This window comes from Natrix helvetica (assembly GCF_964273705.1).
Source record: "Natrix helvetica genome assembly, chromosome: Z".
NCBI lineage: Eukaryota > Metazoa > Chordata > Lepidosauria > Squamata > Natricidae > Natrix > Natrix helvetica.
In genome coordinates this window covers 95140981-95164281 of record NC_138554.1, presented here as the reverse complement: position 1 = coordinate 95164281, position 23301 = coordinate 95140981, and the positions used below count along the sequence as shown (strand labels likewise).

General features: G+C 40.5%; 1 protein-coding gene across 1 annotated transcript in view; it reads left to right on the top strand.

The window, feature by feature from the left end:
- Positions 1–23301, top strand: part of KCNH8 (potassium voltage-gated channel subfamily H member 8) — a gene marked incomplete at its 5' end in the record, with an annotated part of 204572 nt that overhangs the window by 127732 nt on the left and 53539 nt on the right. The window contains 2 exons of the mRNA XM_081971642.1: positions 6144–6301; positions 19186–19390. Of these exons, the coding sequence (XP_081827768.1) occupies positions 6144–6301; positions 19186–19390 (363 nt within the window). The remainder of the gene's footprint in view (positions 1–6143; positions 6302–19185; positions 19391–23301) is intronic.

The following is a 23301-nucleotide window of genomic DNA, read 5'->3' as shown; positions in this document are numbered from 1 at the left end:
CCTATCTGAGCCAATGCCGCTATAATCGGTCACTTGGCTAGTGCTCCAACAGATGCTGAGGACACACTACACTCCCAAGCCGTATAAGCATGTCCGCCGGCACAAATTTAATATTCGTAATCAGAAGGAAGGTGAATCGATCAACGAGTACTTTGCTGCGTTAAAGAAGGCCCCAGCATACTGCGAGTTCCAAGACCTAGACAAACTTATACTAGACCGCATTATATGCAGTGTGCGGGACATTAATTTGCAGAGAAGGTTACTTGCCAAATCTAACATCACTCTACAAATTGCCTTGGATGAAGCCAGGGCATCCGAATCGGCCGTTAAGTCTACAGAAACCCTGCAGTACCAAAGCACTCCACAAGACATGTGAAAGAGCGCATGTGTACATTGTGAAGCTGCAGAGGCCGAGAGCTCAGAAGACAAAGATGACAGCTGCCACATGTGCAGTAGTCAGCCAACCCGGCGCGCAAATTTGAACCATGTTTCCCACCTTGCACAAGCTGCGGAGGAGACCATGCCAGATCATCTTGCTGTTTCTGTGAAGCTATCTGCCAGCGCTGCAAGCTAAAGGGGCACATCGCCAAGGTTTGCAGAAGCGAGCACCCCACAATGACCTGGCAGCCCAGAAACCGGCCTAACTGCCAGCAGAGGCCCAACCAAGAGGCATGGCAGCAACCACCACTATGCTCAGAGGGCGACACAAGAGTCACCTACCACACCTCAATCGGCCAAGTCCGCACTAGGCGGCCCAAAAAGCTGAAGGTCACAGTCCTCATCAGGAGCTCTCCATGCAAAATGGAAATCGACACGGGGTTATCACTGACCATCATGCCATGGTCTATACTCTAGTGGGCTATCCCTAGCCTGAAGAAGGAGCATCTATGCAGCCCTGACATCGCCTCGTAGGCCAGGGAATCCTAGAGTCGGTTGATCACGCATGCTGGGAGACATGCTATAATGACACCTGTCAAATCTGACGGGTCTGTCTGCATCTGCACGGACTACAAATGCACAATCAATAAAGCTTTACAACAAAGTGCTCACCCTGTACCCATTGTACAGCATTTATTACATTCTTTAGGCCCCAGCAAAGTATTCACTAAATTGGATATGGCGCAGGCATACCAACAATTTCCTGTACATGGCACTACGGCAGAGGCTGTTAGGGATGTAACCAAACCATTGTGACACACAGGGGTGCATTCAAAGGCAACTGCCTGCAACTTGGAGTTAGTATCACCCCTGGACTGTTCCATAATGTCATGGAACAGCTTTTGTAGGTGATTCCAGGAGTCGTCCCCTATTTTGACAACATCTTGGTATCGGCTGCAAATGAGGCACAACTTTTCAAATGCTTATGAACTGTTTTGACCAGAATTAGAGACAAAGGCCTCTGTTTCAAAAAAGAAAAATGCTAAATTAACATGCCAAGGGTTGAATTCTTAGGGTACCTAATCAATGGCTCTGGGATTCACCTGACCACTAAAAAAATCCAAGCAATCCAGGATGCCTCTACACCTCGCAATATAACCAAGCTGCAGGCATTCCTCGGGCTCCTTAATTTCTACAGCGTCTTTCTTAAACAGAAAGTCACCATTGCTGAGGCCTTACATCGTCTCCTGGTGAAGAACGTGAAGTGGTCCTGGGGCAGAGCCAAGGCAGCCGTATTTGCCTTGGTAAAAAGACTTCTGTCAGCAGACACATTCCTGGTGCAGTACAGTCAGACCCTGCCACTGGTGTCGACTTGTGACGCTTCCCTGTTTGGCATTGGAGCCATCCTCAGCCACTGCATGCCCAATGGAACCGAGGCTCCCATAGCCTATTACTCAAGGACTTTGTCTGCTGCCGAGTGGACCAACAGCCAGCTGGACCGTGAGGCTTTGGCTGCAGTGGTCAGTGTAAAAGCGTTCCATGAGTATCTCTAAGGCATTGATTTTGATCTAATTACAGACCACAAACTGCTTCTGGGCTTGCTGGCTGGGGACCTACCTACTCCTGTGTCATTATCGCCGCGGATAAAAATGGACTATTTTCCTAGCAGCCTGCACCTATCATCTCATCCATCAACCAGGCTCCACTTTGGGTCATGCCAACGCTTTGAGTAGCTGCCCACTGCCAGAACTTCTTGTTGACCCTAGCCCCAAGATGCCAGTCCTTCTTATTGACTGCTTAGAGACTGGTCCTGTCTCATCTAGTGAGGTTGCCCACCACTCTGCAAAAGACTCCACCATCAAACGAATTTTGAACTGGGTGTGGAGGGGGTTGCCAAGGGGCCTGTTGGGTCTGATTTCAAAATGTACTATTGTAAGAGAGATGAATTGTCTGTTATTAATGGCTGTTTGCTGTGGGGGGACTGGGTCATTGTTCCAACCAAACTGCGAGTTGCAGTATTAGAGGCTTTACATATAGGGCATCCTGAAATTGTCAGGATGAAGTCTTTGGCCAGGAGTTACGTGGCCTAACATGGACAGGGAGATTGAAGAATGGGTGGCTACCTGCACACTGTGCCAGGAGTCCAGACCAGCTCTCCCAGAGGCGCCTGCAAAGGAGTGGGAGCGACCTCAAGCACCGTGGTCTAGGATGCACATTCATTTTTCTGGCCCAGTTCTGCCAGACATTCCTAGTAGTTTTGGACGCCTACTTGAAATAGCTAGAGGTAGTCCTCATGACCTCCACTATGGCAGAGGCGGTCATCAAGGTACTACGGAGACTTTTTTCACACACGCCTGCCCAATGTCCTGGTCTCTGACAATGGGCCCCAATTCATGCAATTTGAGACCTACTTAGCAGCACAGGGAATCAGACATGCCCTGGTTGCGCCATTCCATCCAACCTCCAATGTTCAGGTAGAGAGAATGGTGAGATCTGCAAAAGAGGCCCTATCTAGGATGGGCCCAGGAGATTGGCAAACACAGGTTGACCATTTTCTTCTAATTCAACACATCACACCAAGTGCCACTATAGGGAGAAGCCCCTCTGACCTTCGGATGGGTCACCAGCTAGGGTCCCACTTAGACCAGCTACACCCAAACTATTCTGCTGCATCGCCCCAGACTTTGGAATTTTAGCATAAGGGATTCAGTTTACACCCACAACTACGCCGGGGGAACTCTGTTGATTCCTGCCACAGTGATAGGCATCATTGGGCCTCGATCTTATCTCATAGAGCTCTAGGATAGTTGGAATTGGAGAAGGCACATTGACCAATTCCGTGGCTACCTCTACAACTCCACTCTTAGGCAGCCAGAGGTAACTCCTGCACGAGTTAGCCAAAGCCCTATCCAAAAGGAGCACAAAGTCACTCCTTCCACAGCCAATTCAAATCCAAAGACACCGGGATACTTAGCTACTTGTGTTGCAGGCCCGCATCAAGCTCCAAGCAAACTGGCTCTAGAAGGGCCAGCCGCAGCCTGTGAAAGGTTCCAGGAGCTTCCACCAAGCAAAGCTGCAGAGCAAATAGGTTCATCTGACCTGTCCGAAGAACACCCTCTGACTGAACTGTGCAGGTCTGGCAGAGCTACCAAAAAGCCCGCCTGCCTGCATGACTAAGTTACCAGTAGGATGATTCCATCTAAGAGGGGAGGGGTTTTAAATACTAGCTACAGTTACAATGGTTTCCACCAAGATCCTCTGTTCCGGCGAGAACAGGGGTTTAATCTCATTGGTTGAAGGGTCTGACAGCTTCCTATAAAAGGGCTGCTGTCAGACTCAACCTTTGCTGGATTGTACATACTTGTTCTGTTACAATGAAGAGCTGTTGTTGGCTTTAGCCTGAGTGTGCCTTTCCATTACCCGATTTAACAATCCAGGTCATAGTTGTCCCAAAGATGCTTTTTCAAGAGGCAGTTCTGGTTTTTCTTTGAAGATGTTTTGCTTCTCATCCAAGAAGCTTCTTCAGTTCTGATTGCACGGTGGGGAATCAAAGGCTTTATACTCCTTGCAGACAGCTGGTTATTTGCATTTTTAGTGAATCATTTAGGCCAGTCATTTACATGCTAGACCTCTGTCTGACCATTACCTATTTAAATGCAATTAAGATTTCTACAGGCAAAAATGTCTGCACCATAGCTTCACCTGTGCCCCCCATTGTGCCAATCTCTATATGGAAGAGGTAGAAACCAAAGTCCTAGACTCTTTCACAGGAATTTTACCCCTCACTTGTATAGTTATATGGATGATACTTGAGTCAAGATCAAAACACAGGAATTGGAAGCATTCACCAAACATACCAACTCTGTGGACAGATACATCAAATTTACATGGAAAGATGTTAAGAAAAATAATATTCCTGGACTGTGTAATACACATGAAGGAAGACAGAAGCCTTAACATTGAAATTTATAGAAAAACCCCCCACACAGATCAATATTTACATTCTGATTCTCACCAACCATTGGAGCACAAAATGGAAGTCATCAGAATTCTACACCACTGAGTGAAGGACCGCCTACCAGCAAAGATGGGAAAGACAAAGAACTAAAACACATCAAGGAAGCCCACTGAAGATGTGGCTATCCCAAGTGGCCTTCATCAAATCTCAACAAAGATCCTAGAGAAATTCTTCCATAACAGACATTAAAGAGAACAATAATTGAAGCAATATTGTCATTCCATCCATTGCAGAAATATCAGAAAAGTTCAGGAAAATCTTCATCCAACACAACATACATGCACACTTTAAACACAAGAATACACTAAGGCAGAAGCTCGTCCACCCCAAGGATAAAACACCCAGTCACAAACAGAGCAATATGGCATATGCACAATGCAGTGAGCATGTGCAGATGTGTACATTGGAGAATCAACCACCATAAATGCATGGCACAAAAAAGGAGAACAAACCCATCAGAACTAGATTTAGCAGTCCATCTGCATTTAAAAGACAAAGGCCACTCTTTTGATGACAGCAAAGTCCATATTTTGAACAGAGAGGACTGCTGGTTGGAAAAAGAAGTCCAAGAGGCCATCTATGTCAAAATTGAACAGCCCTCTCTCAACAGAGTGGGAGGAATACAATATCATCTACCTCCAGTCTACAACATAGTCCTTTCAACAGTTCCAAGAAGGCTCCACACCAATTTGCACCACTCACGTATCTGATGACACAGATAAATCTCCAGATGACCTTAACAACTTATTAAAAGAATGCAGATGACAAGCTGCCTGCAAGGAGTATAAATCCTTCCATTCCTCACCATCCAGTCAGAGCTGAAAAAGCTTCTTGGAAGAGAAGCGAAACTTCTTCAAAAAAAAACCCAGAAAGTCCAGTTGCCTCTTGAAAAAGCAAGAGGGACACCTATCTGAATGTTCTAAATTTCAGTAACAAAGCTGTGAAATGTAACAATTGGTTTTCATTTTTGCCTTAATCTATAAGGTTTGTTTTAGAGATGGAACTTAAATTGGAAGTTCATATAAAGAAAAATATATAGAGGGACAGAAATGCTTTACAAGCCATAAGTACCCTTTCTCTGGCCATTATAACTTCGAGTGATTGTTACCTGTACTCCAAAGATCTTGTCCTTCCCAGTAATATTTATTGTCACTCTCTTATCTACATCTTGTCTTTACTGCTAGACACAAGTTTTGGTTTTAGTTTTCTTTAATATTCTTACTGGGCACTTGATTTTTTACATCTTCCTGTTTCTCTTCAACATGAATGTCATCATGGCACGGTGCAAGTTGAAACTGTCCTTATGAATTAAGTTAGAATAAAGAATAAAGGAAAAAGAAAATAAAGTTGGTTAGTGCATAGAGCCTGCATTTTCAAGTAATAAATTGAGCATTTTTAGATCTACATGTGGTCTCAATCTTGAAGTATATTTTCAACTGTTTCTATTCTATGTTTAGCAAGATAGGAAATTAAGCATACAGCCTAAAGTTATGAAACTTAGCTTCATACTGGGAAAACTACAAAAGAAAGTCAATGCTAAAATGGGGAAGAAACTAGGAAATACCAATGGTGATATTTGATGCAAAGTTATAGTACTGACAAAAAACATGAATTTGTTTCCATTAAAATATCCTCTTTTAATTATAGTTGACTGATTTAAATGAAAATTAAAAAGTACACAATATTCTTTTTTACCTCTTGGAATCATTTGGAATTTCTAATACTTACTTTTCTCTTTGTCAAGCAGATATTATTTTAAATTTTCGAACTACATATGTCAGCAAGTCTGGCCAAGTAATATTTGAAGCAAGATCTATTTGTATCCACTATGTGACTACCTGGTTTATCATTGATTTAATAGCTGCACTTCCTTTTGATCTTCTTTATGCTTTTAATGTCAATGTGGTAAGTATTTCTGAAACCACTAAAATAATAATTATAGTATTTACCTCAAGAAATCCTTTTTGTGAATGAATGAATGTATTACTCTACGCAGGCAAATAAAAAGTGTACAGACTGAACTGTGTGTGCATATGCATATTGTTTATTGAATGCTGGTATTTTTCTATTCCAGATGAAATACTAGTGTTATCTGTTTCCTATAAAATACTCAATAAACAATCGGGGGGGGGGAGCACAGTGAGAGTAAAGTTAAAGACATGCAAACAGAAAGCTGAAAACATTGGAAGCTTTGAGTAAGATATACCAAGAGCCCTTAACTTATGAATGTAATTCAGCCTATATACAGTATGTGATCATAAATTGTGCTCATGTATAATTTTACGATCTTTTTTTCTGATTGTTCACTTATTAAATGAACACCATGGCTGTTAATCAAGCCCATTGTCCATAATAGGAGGTTGTTGTTGTTGTTTTTTACTGGAAGCAAGCAAATAATAATGTCCATTTCTGGCAAAAAAATATTCATAATTGTGGGCCTATGACTGCAAATTTTGTAAATGTAGGTCAGTTGTCATTTAACCAAAATTACACGACTGCAGGGAGTACAGCCATCAAAACTTCAAATCTGGGTCAGACCTTTTTGGGAGATCTGCATAACTTTGCCTAAGCAGCAGATTATAAGTCAAGGACTGCCTAATGCAGTGATGGCGAACCTATGGCACATGTGCCACAGGTGGCACGCGGAGCCATTTGTCAGGGCACACGAGGCGCTGCCCTGTCAGCTGGCCAGCGTGCATGCACGCTAACCAGCTGAGTTCACCTTTTTAAAAGCCATTTTTCACCCTCCCCAGGCTCCAGAGGCTTTATAGGAGCCTGGAGAGGGCAAAAAGAGCCTCCCCGCCCCCCCCAGATGCCTTCCGGAGGCTTCAGGGACCGTCCGGAGGATTCCCTGATGCCTTCAGAGCGCTTAAAACAACCCTCCGAGAAAACCAGAAGTCACTTCCATTTTGCTCGGAGGGTGGTTTTAAGCGTTCCGAAGGCTTCAGGGACCATCCGGAGGCTTCCCTGATGCCTTCGGAGCGCTTAAAACGACCCTTCCGTTTTGCTCGGAGGGTGGTTTTAAGTGTTCCGAAGGCTTCAGGGACCATCCGGAGGCTTCCCTGATGCCTTTGGAGCGCTTAAAACAACCCTTCCAGTTTGCTCAGAGGGTGGTTTTAAGCGTTCCGAAGGCTTCAGGGACCGTCCGGAGGCTTCCCTGATGCCTTCGGAGCGCTTAAAATGACTGTCCGAGCAAACCAGAAGTGACTTCCGGTTTGCTCGGAGGATCCTTTTGAGCACTCCGAAGGCTTCAGGGACCGTTCGGAAGGTCCCTGAAGCTTTTGGAACGCTTAAAACGACCCTCTGAACAAACCGGAAGTCACTTCCGGTTTGCTCGGATGGTCGTTTTAAGCGTTCCGAAGGCTTCAGGGAAGCCTCCAGATGGTCTCTGAAGCCTCCGGGGGGGCCCAGGGGTGGGGGAGGCTCTTTTCACCCTCCCCAGGCTCCTATAAAGCCTCTGGAGCCTGGGGAGGACGAAAAAAGCATGTAGGAACAATGGGGGGATCGAGCGTTGTGTGCGCATGCGCACTGGGGGGTTGCGCATTGCATTATGGGTGCGGCACGCCTGCACATGACCCCCCCTGCGCTTCCCCCACTTGTGGCACGCGAGCCAAAAAAGGTTCGCCATCACTGGCCTAATGGGTACATTACATTTTTAAGCATCATGCTGTGGTGGTGCAGTGGTTAGAGTGCAGTACTGCAGGCTACTTCTGCTGACTGCTGGCTGGCTGCAATTTGGCAGTTCAAATCTCACCAGGCTCAAGGTTGACTCAGCCTTCCATTCTTCCAAGGTGGGTAAAATGAGGAGCCATATTGTTGGGGAAATATGCTGACTCTGTAAACCACTTAGAGTGGACTGGAAAGCACTGTGAAGTGGTATATAAGTGCTATTGCTATTGCTATCATGCAAACCTAAAATACTTTTGATGGATTGAACTAAACTTAATTAGTGGAAATAATTTATTTTCTTACGTTAAAATAAAAAAAATGAATGTTATGATATTTAATTTTCTGTGAATTAGAGACATTTATTTTCCTTAATAATTTAGTCCCTGCCCCCAATGGTCTCACTATCTCATCATAATAGGGCAGTGGGAGGTGTTCCTGGGAGGAATGAGTAAATAAGAAACTTAGGTGTGGCAAGTGACTCAAAAGGGATCTTTCCTTTGGCTGCAAAGACATCAGGGAGAAATACACAGTCATACTGGCAAGATTCTGTTAATGTAGTCTTGCAATAAAGTAGATTAGTACATCTGTGCCTGCAAATATGAAATAACATTTTCCCTTGTTACCTGTCTAGCTCAGGAAATTAGAGGATTCCTTCTGAGACATTTGCTACTCCATATTCCTTTCACAGCCTAAACTTATCTTATTGTGACTCTTTTCCTTGTCTCCCATATCATTCTCAGTTCCATTACAACAGGCAGCTACTGTGGTAAGAAATTTCAAAGCGGTTTACAATCTTTTGAATATACCCACACTGTCATTTTCTGGCATGCAGGAGATTTAACTCCATCTTTAAACTGGTTCACCAATGTTCAGAAAATCAATAAGATACGTTCATTTTGTCAGGCTTTTAATTGCTTAATAGCTTCAGTCAGAACAGTGACAGCACTTAATTACCTCAACTGACCTCAAAAAAGTTAAGCAGTGTCAGATTTATTTAGTAGTTTGATTGTAACCACCAGAAAATCCCAGAGCTGTTTATTGGTTTGAAAAGTTAAAAAACAAAGGAAGCAACAGAAAACTATTTCCTTATTGTTGCTAAGAAAACTATTTACATACTCACCGAGAACTGAAATTAACTCAAGCGGCTGCACTTTAAATATTCACTCATATTTTAATTTTAATCCCTCTCTCTCTCTCTCTCTCTCTCTCTCTCTCTCTCTCTCTCTCTCTCTCTCTCTCTCTCTCTCTCTCTCTCTCTCTCTCTCTCTCTCCTCCCTCCCTCCCTCCCTCCCTCCCTCCCTCTCTCTCTGTAAATTTTTACTGAAGTTATACATGCCTTTTTTTCCTTATGGCTCAGAGAGGTGGCAAAATATAGCCAACCTCCAGAAATCTGAAAATGTTGTGTTTGATATTACTTGTAAGAAAAAGTTAACCACTTGCTTAATATTTGGATGTGAGAGTAATTCCATGATTTAACTGGAGATACTGACAAAGTGGGAGGAGGGAAAAGAGAGATCCTGGAAAAAGAATTATTTCTGTATAAATGCCAAGAAAATTCTATGAATGTTTCCATGTAATCACCAGTAGTTAAGCTCAGTTAAAAATAATATTTATTTAATTTGATTGAATATTGGCTAAAGTCACTCAAAAAACTTCCATTCTTATATAGGACTAGAACTTACAGTATCCTAGTTTATTGGCAAACCAAATATAATTATCACTTCCTTTGAAAATATATTCCAAACCAAATCAAATGCCTTTTGTATGTAATGAGATTCAAGTACAACAGAGTCCAAATCCAGACTTGAGCGGGTGGATTATACATAAGAAAATGTCTGCCACCACCAAGCCAATAAGATAGTTAGAATCTTAATCCACATTAATTAATTAAATAGACCTACAACTAGGATAAGATTTAGGTTCTTTGCTTGTTTTTAAAAAGCAGCCTTATGTAAGTTTTACAAAATGATGGAGCCCTTTACCACTCTTCAAGGATTAATCATATATCTCCAAAATTTTCAAACACTTTGTACGGTTCTTCGGTTTTACCATTTTGCAATGTCTGTATCAAATCAGATATTTCTAGAAGTGACAGAATTGTTCACTACAAACATTGAAAAACTCCCTTAATCAATGATACATTTTCCTGCAACAATTGTAATATAGAATTTCCCTTTCAAAATCTGCAGAGTTTGGATCAGGCATAAAGGGTAACAGCCCCCTGTGTGGAAAGAAAGCTAAAGATGGTTCTTGCTCCATGAGGTCATATTATCAACATTATTATTCTCCCCTGCTGTTTTTATTTGAAGAATACAGTTGCATTTTATGGATATTGAGAGTTAGAAAAGTCACACGGTGTAGGAAGCAGCTTTTTAGAACATGTCTTCATTTAATGACTTCTATAAAATTCTAGTCTATTCTTTCATTTTATTGTAAATTTTTCATGTTGTGAGCTGCCCAGAAACATTGAGAGTTAGTGGCATACAAATTTAACAAATTATTTTTATTGTATATTATTATATTATATGCCTTGCAAGGAGATTTGTGGGTCTTTTAAAAGCATTTATATTTGGAGGCAAGGGGGAGAGAGAAACGATTCATTGCTTTTACCCATCTTGATTCAGTGGTCTCTTTATTACAGTTCAAGCAAGCTTTCCTTGATTATAGGTCTGCCTCTTGTAGTGGAGTACAGGCAGAATCTAAGGAAAAGCCAGGGAAGAATCTTTTAATTGTACATGGTTACACGTACAATTTAAAATTATTGTAAACAAACCTGTACCAAATTTTCAGTGGCCCCAGTTTGTGTAAGTTGGAAGAAAAGCTTCCAATTCTGTCTCTGTGAGTATGGGTTCCTCACAGGACTTTGTCTTGAGTCTGCTGCTGTTCACCTTGATGACCCATGACTGTTGTGCCAAGTCTGCTACGAATCATACTGTGAAGTATGTGGATGACATAGAAATGGTGGGTCTTATCCAGTGTTGGGTTTCAAAAAGTTTAGAATCTATTCTATGGGTGAAGCCTGTTTTGTGGGAGTGGGTCAGCAGTCATGTGACCGAGTGGGAGTGGTTGGTGGTCATGTGACCGGGTGGGCATGGCCATCTTGGAAAATGTGGTCAAATTCACTTAACGACGCTCTTGCTTAGCAACCAAAATTTTGAGCTCAATTGTGGACATAAGTTCCCTTTCTTTCTTTTCTTCTTTCTCTTTTTCTCTCTTTCTCTTTCTGTCTTTGTCTTTTTTTCTCCCTCCATTCCTTCCTTTCTTCCTTCCTTCCTTTCTTTCTTATATGTATCTCTCCCACTTTCTTTCTGCCTTCCCTCTCTTATTCCTTCATTCCTTCTTTCTTTCTCTCTCTCTTTCTCTTTCTCTTTCTTTCTCTTTCTCTGTCTTTCTCTCTCTCTCTCTTTCTAAATCACTCTAATGTTTGATGAAAGAAGTCACAAGTTTAGGGTGAATTAAGTCTTTCTCCAACAAAAACATTTAGGCCAGCATCAAATTAAGTTTTTGACTTTTATCCAGAACCCACCAGCTTCAAAAGTTCAGGACAGACCAGGGCCCGATTTCCCAAATAGGCCTGGCAATCAGGAAACCATGGATGTGTGTCACCTCTGAACCACCCTTGATACTACAAGAGAACTTATTGATGCTCAACTATCATGGGCTTTGGGAGAGTGGCCACCACAAGGGATGGAAGCCAAGCAAGGCTAGGCGGCATCAGAAAGGAAGGCTAGATTGAGGGATGTCTATGAGGATTATCGGTCATCCAGATGCTTTTTTTCCCCAAGAGGTAGCTGGACTTTCTGCTTTTTCTTCGAAGACCTTTTGCTTCTCCTCCAAGAAGCTTCTTCAGCTCATCCAGAAGCTTCCTCAGAGCTGAAGAAGCTTCCTGGAGGAGAACCCAATCATCTTAAAAGAAAAACCAGAAAGTCTAGTTGCATCTTGGAGGGAAAAAAGCACCTTTGGAAAAAACGGATAAGGGCACCCGATCCTAGCCTGTGCCCCTCGTGTCCGGGCATCCATCCCAAGGAAGGACTCAACTCGGCTTGAAAAAGGGCCCATGCCCCACAGTCAGCCAATCTGCAAAAGCACAGAGGATGGCAGGGGGGGCGTGCATGTCCCGCATTCAAGACCAATCACGCCCAAGTTCCCACAACATAGTGCCGGACATGGGAGGTAGGTGGGTGGCACTGGGTGAGGGATAAAAGTTGTGGCATGGCATTCCCTCCTTCCCCACAAAAAAAGCGTCCCTGCCTTTGCATCGGGCAGTTTCTTCAACCTTGGCTGTGCTGCGCTTTTGCAAAACAAACCTGCCCTCAACCAATAATGGGTGAGTGGGGAGCCACCATTGCTACTCATGTTGTTGCCGAGCTCCTGAAGAGTCATGCTCATGCTGGAGATCCAGAGGGCAGGGGGAAGAAGTTTCTCTTCTGCTGTATGACCTCCTCTCCGCCTCCTTTACCCAGTGAGATAGAAAACCTCAAGGTGGCCCAGGGCCAAGGTGCCCTATTTTAAAGTTGAGCCCATTTTCTGTGCCAAGCAGGAAGGAGCCTAAGCAAAGGAGGAGATGAAGAGCCAGGCAGAGAAAGGTGGAAACCTGGAGAGGGCTGCTTGCTATAAGCCAGGTTGATCAGGGTAGCGTGCTGCTGCAAGTAGCTGTGCTGCTGCTGCTGGAGCTGCATTGCTCTACTGGGTTCCGAAGACGTCTGCCCCTCATGCCACACTTTGCAGCCACCAGAGCCCCGTGTGGACCTCTATGGGGTACTGGGCAACCTGGTTCTGGGAATCCCCCCCCCCCACACACAAATGACCGATCACCTATCGCTCTGGTTCTTGCAGGTTTTTTTCTTTTAAAAAACACCTCTCCAGACAATCTTGAAAACCTGTGAGGCTGCTTTGGGAGGGGGGCAGATGGGCAGCATTTCCCCCCCTTCCCGGACACCTGCAGTCTCAGAGCCTGCAGCAACTTGCACAGTAAAGGCAATTAAGAACTTCTCACACTCACAAGAAGATTTTCTTTACTGTGCAGAGGCTTGTTTTAAGGCTACAGGCTCTGAGGCTGCAGGTGCCCAGGGATGGGGGGGAATGCTGCCCATCTACCCCTTCCCAAAGCAACCTCACAGTTTTCAAGATCATCTGGAGAGGCTTTAAAAAAAAAGAAAACCTCAAAAAAGCCGCAAGATCTGGAGAGACTGGCAGGCAGTCTTTTTTGGGGGGAATCCCCAGAACAGATTGCTCAGCACCCTGAAGAAGTCCAGGCGGGGCTCCGGTGGATGCAAAGCATGGCACAAGGGGCAGAAGCCCCCGAACCCAGCGGGGAGCCTAAGCAAAGGAGGAGGCAGAGAGCTGGGGAGAGGAAGGGGGAAACCCTAGCAAGGACTGCCTGCTGCCAACTCAACTCCCTGCAGAGCGGTCTGCAGAGGGTGCCATAAGGCAGGTTGATCTGGGGGAGAGGGATTCCCAGAATCAGGTTGCCCAGCACCCAAAGATATCCATGCAGGGCTCTTGCAGCTGCAAAGCACAGCATGAGGGGCAGAAGTCCCCAAACCCAGCAGGGCAACACAGCTCCAGCAGTAGCAGAGCGGCTTCTTGCAGCAGCATGCAGCCCTGATCAACCTGCTTTATGGCACCCTCTGCAGCCAGCTCTGCATGGAGTCATGTTGGGGGCAGGCAGCCCTCGTTAGGGTTTCTCCCTTCCTCTGCCCAGGTCTCCACCTCCTCCTTTAGTTTGGCTCCCCGCTGGGCTCGGGGGCTTCTGTCCCTCATGCCATGCTTTGCAAGTGGAGAGAGAGATATATATCAAGCGGCGACCGGGGGGAGTGAGCAGGGGGGCAGGCCAGGGGAGGGAGCTTTCCGGTACAGTGCCACCGGACCAATGGGTATGGAAAGGCATGGTAAATTTCACCATCCGGTATGGCCGTACTGGTGCGTACCAAGTGAAACCCACCCCTGGTCATATCCAGAATGAAAAGGGAGTTTCTTATAGGCAGGAGGTGAAGGCTTTGGTGGACTGGTGCAATAAAAATAATCTGGTTTTGAATGTGAACTAAACAAAGGAGATCATTGTTGATTTTAGAGTCAGCATAGTTATACTCCACTTTGTATCAAGGCTGCATCTGTGGAGGTGATCAATAGTAATATATATATATATATATATATATATATATATATATATATATATATGTGTGTGTGTGTGTGTGTGTGTGTGTGTGTGTGTGTGTGTGTGTGTGTGTGTGTGTGTGTGTGTGTGTGTGTTACAACCCCTGGTATGCCCAAATATGGGAGGGAACTCACTACTCCCTCTTTCTGTCCTTCGGCTCATCATAGAAAACCATCCAGACAGAAACCCATATTTTTTATTTTAATGTTGCCTTTTTATATTTGTGTTGCATTTGTGCTGATAAATAAATAAAGGGAGACTAGTATGGATCCATTTCAAGCTATTTAGCTCTCATCAGCTAGCCATACCCTTACTGGGATTCGAACCAGGGCTGTATTACATATTAGGCAGATATATTAGCCACTAAGCCACAGTCTCTCCTCCTTATCAGCTGAGCCATGGAAATGGGTATGTATTTAATTTACAACCCCTGGTATGCCCAAATATGGGAGGGAACTCATTACTCCCCCTTTCTGTCTATCGGCTCACTGTAGGAGACCATCCAGGCTAGCTGATGAGAGCTAAATAGCTTGAAATAGATCTATACTAGTCTCCCTTTATTTATTTATCAGCACAAATACAACACAAATATAAAAAGGCAACATTAAAAATATGGTTTTCTGCCTGGATGGTCTCCTGCAGTGAGCTGATAGACAGAAAGGGGGAATAGTGAGTTCCCTCCCATATTTGGGCATACCAGGGGTTGTAACATACATACATACATACATACATACATACATACATACATACATACATACATACATACATATATATATATATACACATATATACATACATACACACACACATATATACATATACATAGATAGATAAATAGATAGATAGATAGATAGATAGATAGATAGATAGATAGATAGATAGATAGATAGATAGATAGATAGATGATAGATAGATAGATAGATTGATAGATGATAGATAGATAGATGATAGATAGATAGATAGATAGATAGATAGATAGATAGATAGATAGACACACATTTGAACAAGGCTGTGATATTTCTCTGTATCGTATATGTGTGTGCTTGTGGGTATATGCATAATGGTTATGAAAGCTGAATGCAACAAAATTTCATTTTAATGTATGCTGATTAATGTCCCTTTAAAGTGACAATAAAGTTTTTATTTTATGCTATGCTACGCTACACTATGCTATGCTATTCATTGCGTTATTTTCATTGTTCATTTGGTGTGAGGGTTTTAGGTTAAGTATGTACATTAAGACTTTTTTTTCTTTTCTACTCAGTCATGCCTGGTTCTTGGAAATTCCCTACACAAGTCCCTGCAGTTGTTGTTTGTTTGTTTTTTTTGCAAGGTTTTCAGAGGGAGTGACTGGACCAAAATCACTCAGCTGGTTTTGTGCCCAAAGTGGGTTTAGAACTCACAATCTCTTGATTTTTATCTTAACCTTAACCACTACCCCAAGCTACCTCTCACACTAAGTTTATAGTTTATATACTAAGTTTATATACTAAATGATTCCATGGCAAAAAGTTTAGAAATTCCTGAGATAAAGACTGAATAGAAGGGGAGGTATATTTATCTGATAGTTATATCAGAACTGAAAAGAATCCTCACCTTCCAATCTATGTTCAACTTATTAGGAATGGAATTAAAGTGGTTGGCTTTGTAGAATATGCTGATGCTGCTAATGCCTTAGGATTGTTTTGTTGTTGTTGTTGTTGTTGTTGTTGTTGTTTGCCCTTTCTGGGGTCAGATTGTAGTTCTATCTGATTTTGCTGATATAAAAGTATGAGACATTATTTGCAATGCAATCCTTGATTGGATAAGATTACCTATCTATCTCATCTAGAAATCACCCCCTTCACTCTAAATCAGTTTCCTATTCATCAAATTTAAGACATGATTCATGCTGTGTTCATGTTCATTCTAAAAAGGAAAGAGAAGTTCTAACAATAAGCAGTAGAAAATAAAGGAAATCATGGCACTAAAGTGATTCCAAAAGAGATGGAAATACAACAGTTTTATTCTAATCAAAATAAAATCAGAATTATTCTCTCCCATGAAAACTACTTTTAAAAGCCTAAATCTTTTTAAAGAATCAGATTACAATAAATTAAGTTAAAATAATTTAGTTTGTAACTTCGCCCTGTTAATAGAAATCAGACCAGGGTTTTCTATAAATCCTGAAAGGTACTCAGTTATAAGCTGTGATGCTTATCCCCCATCTGGTTATTTTAGTTTCAGCTGTGATGTCCTTTTTCCTTTTCCTATCCTGAAAACTACAATGCTTCTTTGATTTATTAGAATTCACAGTTGTTGAGGTAAAATGCACCCAAGTTCTGATTACAGGAAGTCCTGGTTTATTGACTATAATAGGGACTGGTAGTTCTCTTTTTAAGCAAGGCAGTCACTAAGAGGAAAATCATGAGATTGTACTTTCCTTTATTCCATTCCCCCATCTATAGGAATGCTTAACAGGCACTACGGTAGCCATCTCAAAACCCTCAGGGCTAATCAATTTCATAATTTCTGCTTTTGTTTGCCACCCAACCATTCCCCCACCCTTTGGAATGCTAAATTGGGTACTGGGATAATTAGCAAGAAGGAAATTAATATCTGTAGTTACATTCATAAGAGAGGAAGGAATTCCAATAACATAAGCAAGAACATAGTGGGAAATACATTTTAGAAACAATGTTCAGGGCTGGCAACAGTGAACACATGATTCAAACAACCAGTTTATTCCACAATGTGCCTTCTTACTCTCTTGTAATCCCTTCTTCACCAATCTCTCCACTCTATGAGGTGGAAGGGAAAAAAAATAGGTCAGACACAAGAAAGATTGTTGAAGGAGATTGCTTGCTTGCTTGTTTGAGTGTTGTTGTTTTGATTTGTTTTCTTCCTCTGTAATCCTACTGGTTTAAGCAACCTTACCATTTTGCAAGAGGTGGGGAGGGGGAGCAGGATGAAGACTGTTGACTACCAGTGCCACTGCAATTTTAATGTGTATTCCCCATTGTGTGCTTGTTTACTCTCTTGTAATCTGTGCTGCTGATCTTTCCGTTCTGTGAGAAGGGAGGAAAAAGCAGGTCAGACATAGGTCAATGTGTGCTAAATATGTTGAACAAATAACCGAGGATGCTGTGAAAGTTATAAATGCAGACACTAACCATAAATTTATTTTTTCAGGATCCTTCTAATATCAAATGGTTGTTGAATGAGGCAGTCAGTAACCAAGGTCTACTGTACTAGAATTAATTTACATCATAATAGGCTATTGAAGTACATTTTTGACAATGCATATTGCGTTGAAGGCCGAATGTTTCCCATGAAATAAATCTACCATACGCAACAAGCAGCATGCAAACCATAATGACATGAAAAGAACAATAAGCATACAGAGACATTATCTCACAAAAATACTAATTACATATTATACATTTGATGCAAATGCATAGTATTTGAAGTAGCTTTTCTCGTGACATAGCATACATATCTACAAAGCTCCATTCCTTCTCTATATAAAAATTGACCTCTGATCTGTGTTCTTACAAGATCCATGTAACAAACTGTGCAATGCTACCTAATTTATTCTTTTATTTAATCATTTATTCATGTCCCCTCTGTATAAATAAAAAATCGTGTGGTTAATGAAATAGGTTCTTGCCTATTTAGACTATGTTATAGTGGCTGAACTGCATGGCTATTAGTTGCTTTTGTCTTACGAAATTTTTGATTGAAAAGTTTAACCTAACTGATCAAACTTGATGAACCATAAAATGAAGTTCAGCAGGTCTTGTATTTGTGAGCATATCAAATCCAGCCAGGCACAAGAGACAAATGCTGACTCTTCATACCTTCTTGTCAAATATATGGTTGTGAAAATGTGTTTCTAAATGTGTTTCAGTCCTTACAGGAAGAGATGGAACAATGAAAACAGAGAAAAGGCTTTTGGAATCAATAAAAAGAAATTAGACTTGATTTATTACAGTCGTTTATAAAATTGCATGATTATTTTTATAATTTGGTATGTTTAGTTTGGTCCACTGCAAAAAAAAGAAAAGAAAATTAAATTAACTTCACTGAGGTATACAGAGTCCCATCCTATCCCTAGATTTGCTCCTCTTCCTTTTCTATTGTAACTTTCAGATTATAATATAATATAATCTGTGCATTGAAACATGCACAGCAGAAAGGCTGTTTCAGTATATGGACAACCTACATTCTCATTGTTGTATCCCACAATCCCTCACATTTTTGCTTTATTATATTAATTGGCGGGGATCTCCCCATGGAGATCCCTGTGACCACTATTTGCAAAAATCATCAACACTGTTTCCCACCAAAGTGAAGAAAACTGAATAGTGTACCATGATCCATGAAATAAAATTACCACTATTGCCTTAAAAGAAAGTCACAAATCAGGTGGGAAAAAATCTCATGCAGCTCTATATGCACTAATCTATCACTTAGCAGCACCTTCCGAGACAGAAAGTCTCTGAAGAAAAAGGAGACTAATGTAGTTTTAGGCCATCAAAAGATACTTAAATTTTTATATATGTATAAAAATTCAGGATGTCATGTTGAGGGCAGAGTCTGTGTCTTTTTTCAAATTGTGCTAAGTGTACACAAATTCTAGCTTTGAGTATGTATTCAGAACAACAGAGCAAGAACAAATGGAATCAGAATTGTTAAGATGGCATGTTATCAGTAGCAATTTCTCACTCTTTTTCCAATGACTATGTTAACACATTTTTCACGTTTTTTAAAATGCAATAATATTTATATTTTACCTTGGTTTTGGTACTATTTAAAAGAAGCAAATAGAATGGATGCATTTTATAAAAAGACAGTGTCAATTTATAATTATAGTTGATGTTCATCCTAAATTATAATACATGCCTAAGTGAAAATAAGTGGGCCAGTTTTATTCTGTTTGGAAATGCATCTATAACATGATCTCACTTTCTTGCATGTTTAGGTATCAATTGTTCATCTTCTCAAGACTGTACGTTTACTACGCCTTTTACGTCTACTTCAGAAATTGGATCGTTATTCCCAGCATAGTACAATTGTTCTGACATTGCTGATGTCTATGTTTGCACTGCTGGCTCACTGGATGGCTTGCATTTGGTATGTCATTGGAAAGAAGGAAATGGAAAAAAAACCACTCACATGGGATATAGGTAAAGATAAGCTTTTTATTGAAATTTTAAAAAATTGCACTGTAAAGATTGGAAAATTATAGTTTTGCATAAGCCACTGCAGATGTCATTAGAGATATACTGTAGCCTCACTGATTTTGTGGTACAGTTGATTAGGCCCTGTAATCATGCAACATTTCAGACTTTCCAGTAAGATCAGAAATACTCAAATCAATATAACTAATGTGCTCCTACAGTCATCTAAATAGGTACAAAACTATGTTAGCTTTAGAGGCAGAAATTACAGCCATTTCCATCTATGTACTCTGCAGCAGTCTAAGGCAGCTTTGCATTGTATCTTCAATATTTTCTTCGTTTTCAGGAAATCTTGCTTCATCATATCTCTGGATTTCCTCCTAAGCAGGTCTATTGAGAGGAATAATATTTTGTTTATCCTCTGTTGATCCTCTGTTGATATTGAGTTTGGCAAAAAAAATGAAGATAATCAGAGATTGCATTCAAAGTGTTTGGCCAAGTTATGGAGCAGAAATAGCATTGGTTGCACTTGTTGATGAGTTCTGGCAAGAGTGGAATAGGGATAGTGCATCTGCCTTTGCTTTCCTTGCCCACAACCTTCAATGTCCTCAACCATGGTATCCTTTTTGGCTAACTGTGGGATTGGGTGGTCAAATCTTCTGCTGGTTTGGCTCCTTCCACCAAGGCCTGTCCCGATCAGCATTGATAAGGAATGAGAGGTTCAGTTCACTTCTTGGGGCATGTCACAATGTTCAGTATTCTTTCCACTCTTTTTTAACATCTACATGAAGCTGCTGGTTGAGATCATCCATCACCATGGGATGAGGTACCATCAGATTTGATGATAGTCACATTTAAATTTCCTCCACCATCCCCAGTGACATAAATGAAGCTGTCACTGCCCTCTTGTGGTGCCTGAAGGCTGTGGATGTCTGGATGGGAGACAACAGGTTTTGGCTGAGCCCTGACAAAACTGAGTGGCTTTTGGTGGGGAACTTTGTGTCTGGAACTTTAACATCTTTAGTTCTAGATGATAGGGTTGCACTACACGAAAGAGATTTAAAATAGAATTATATTACGATGCTTTAGTTGTGTTACTAACACATGTTGGTATAACAGAACTGATAAATTCAAACATTTAATATATTACAGTGTGATGAAGTCATGAGGGTTTTCTAGATAATTTTGAATTATTATGAAAGGTAATTAATATTTTTGGTCATTATTCATAAGTTACTTGGGTTTCAAAATCTGTTAAATGGGAATTATTTTACATGTAGAAATCAGCTGAAGAGTTTCAGCAGACTAAAAGCATCAAGGAATGTAATTTTAAGGTACTTAGGAAAGTAAGGAGCAGATAAGCAAATATTATAATGTGGAGATTTCAGTTACTGAATGCCAAAATATGGAACCTACAGTACCTATGACATACATGAGGAGACAAAACAGCAATATTTTTTTTTATTGCTGGCCATTCTTTTCAAGCTGCTAATCCATCTGCAAATCAAATAGGTCATAATAAACTGTATATGGATTAAAGTAATTTACTAGTGCTTTGCAAAAATTCGGACATTAGCAATTATACATAATTTTTTTCAGTCGCCAGAATTGGCTTTTAATTAAAACAATTTTATGTATTCTTATTCTTCTTTTCTTATCTGACTTTAATTAGGGTAAAAATCTTTCACTGAATACTAAAGACCTTTACTTTTTGTAACCTAGAAATAATATTTTAAGGAGGCAATCTTATTAAAGATTGGCTGCTAGTTTTTTAAAAAAAGCAGAAACTTGGCCAAACTTGTAATTGATATTTTGAGGCATTATGTCTTTATAACTAAAAAGTCAAAATAATATATGTAAATATATTTTACAAATATTGATAATTAATCTGGTGTTATTGTGTGTATATAATGAATAAATACTAATAACCAATACAAATACAGCACCATTCCACCAATTTTAAGACTTAGTTAAAATAATTTATTTTAAGCAGAGTGCTCTGCATTGTTGATTAGAGGGGAATTCAAAATATTGTTTTGTTATTCTAACATTCTTATCAGCATAATTCTGTTAACAATCAGCTTTTGATTTAATGCTAGGAGCTAACACCTTTTGACTTTCCTGGGCCTTTTATTTTTTTTTAAAATTATGAACAGAGCTATTGGGTTGTATAATAAATACAATTGACAAATACACTAGAATCTATGCATTTCATTTTTGTTGCTTGCAAGATTATTTGTTTTATTATTTTTATTAGTAACTCAAGGCGAAAAAAGTATCAAACACATCTTCCTCCTCCTATTTTTCCCACAATAACAACAATCCTATGAGTTGAGAGAGAGTGATTGGCCCAAACTTACTCATCTGATTTTCATGGCTAGGGCAGGACTTGTGATCTCCTTTCAACACTAACGTTAATGGCAAAGCTTCTATTTTATCATGATATAGATTGAGATTTTTGAAAAGACATTTTGAAATTTTAAAAAAAACCAACCCTCTGGATTCTTAGGAATATAGCTATATGTCACTTAGATCTGTGCCAGTCAGTGAATTCATTATTTGGAAAATGTTCTTTGCTAATAACTATATTCTTGACAGTAGAACATCATGATCTTTTTTAAAATGGACAGCCATGGAAAGCAGGTTAATATGAGGTCAAAGAGTCAAAAAGCTTCTTCCTTGGGATCAGCAAAGCTGCCAGAAATAATTTGTATAACGTCTTATAATTTCACCACCAGCTTTTCTTTCTTTCTTTTTTAAGAAAGTTTTTTAGAAGTTCACCCTGAATAATATTTGATATGTAGCGCTTACAGAAAGATACATTTCAGAAGGATTGCACATATATCTACACTTTTTCTGAAATAATATAGTTTTTGATACTGCTATTACTAATACATTGTATTTTCTTGATGGTTTCTTTTTGAGCTTTAAATCAGGGGTCTCCAACCTTGACAACTTTACGACTTGTGAACTTCAATTCCCAGAATTCCTCAGCCAGTATGTGAGTACACACACACACACACACACACACACACACACACACTGTAAATTTGTAATGCTTCTTATATCTGTTCTGTCAAGATACTCAGGACCTAGGCTAAATTCCTTTCCATAAGCATTATCATCACATACATCATATCCTAAGAATACTGACAGAAAGATTTTAATGGCTAGAAAGTTGTCCCAGGTGAATGCTAGTAGAATGTGAAGCATTCATCATTCTCTTCATTAGTAGTTTTGCAGTCACCAGATATTCTTGTCAGCAATTCTGAGGAGGCATTTTGAATATATCCTTGAGGGCATGCACTTGTCTCTCTATCACCATTAAAATTCAATCATCCCACCCTCAACTAACCCCTTGTCCTCAAAATTGTAACCCGATTAAGCATATCCAGCAAAGCAAGAGACATTATATCATTATATTGTTTTAAAATGTGGATTTAAAATATAACATCCATAAATCAAACTCATAGAAACCAGTAATTTAGTCTAGTTCAACTGTTATCTTTTCAGGTTACCAATGCACACAAAAGTTGGAATTCAGCAATGTGTGTTTGATTAGATAAAGAACAACTTGTCTCTTACAATGTAACATATCAGAATATAATAGCGCATGCACACTATATTTAGAGCTGATTTTCAGGTTCATAAAATGCATGATATACAGTATCTGTTTCTAATTCCTGTATTATCATTGAACTGCAAGATTTAATATTTATCACACCCAAACTCATTGATTATGAAGATATGCCTTATAAGCCAGGGGTGAAATCAACTTACCTTCGCTACCGGTTCGCAAATGTGAGCTCACACACCACCTCCGTGCATGTGCAGGGGCTTCCACACATGCGCAGAGCATCAAAAATGGATTGTTATGATGTCCGAGTGGGTGAGTAGAGCCTCCCATCACCAGTGCA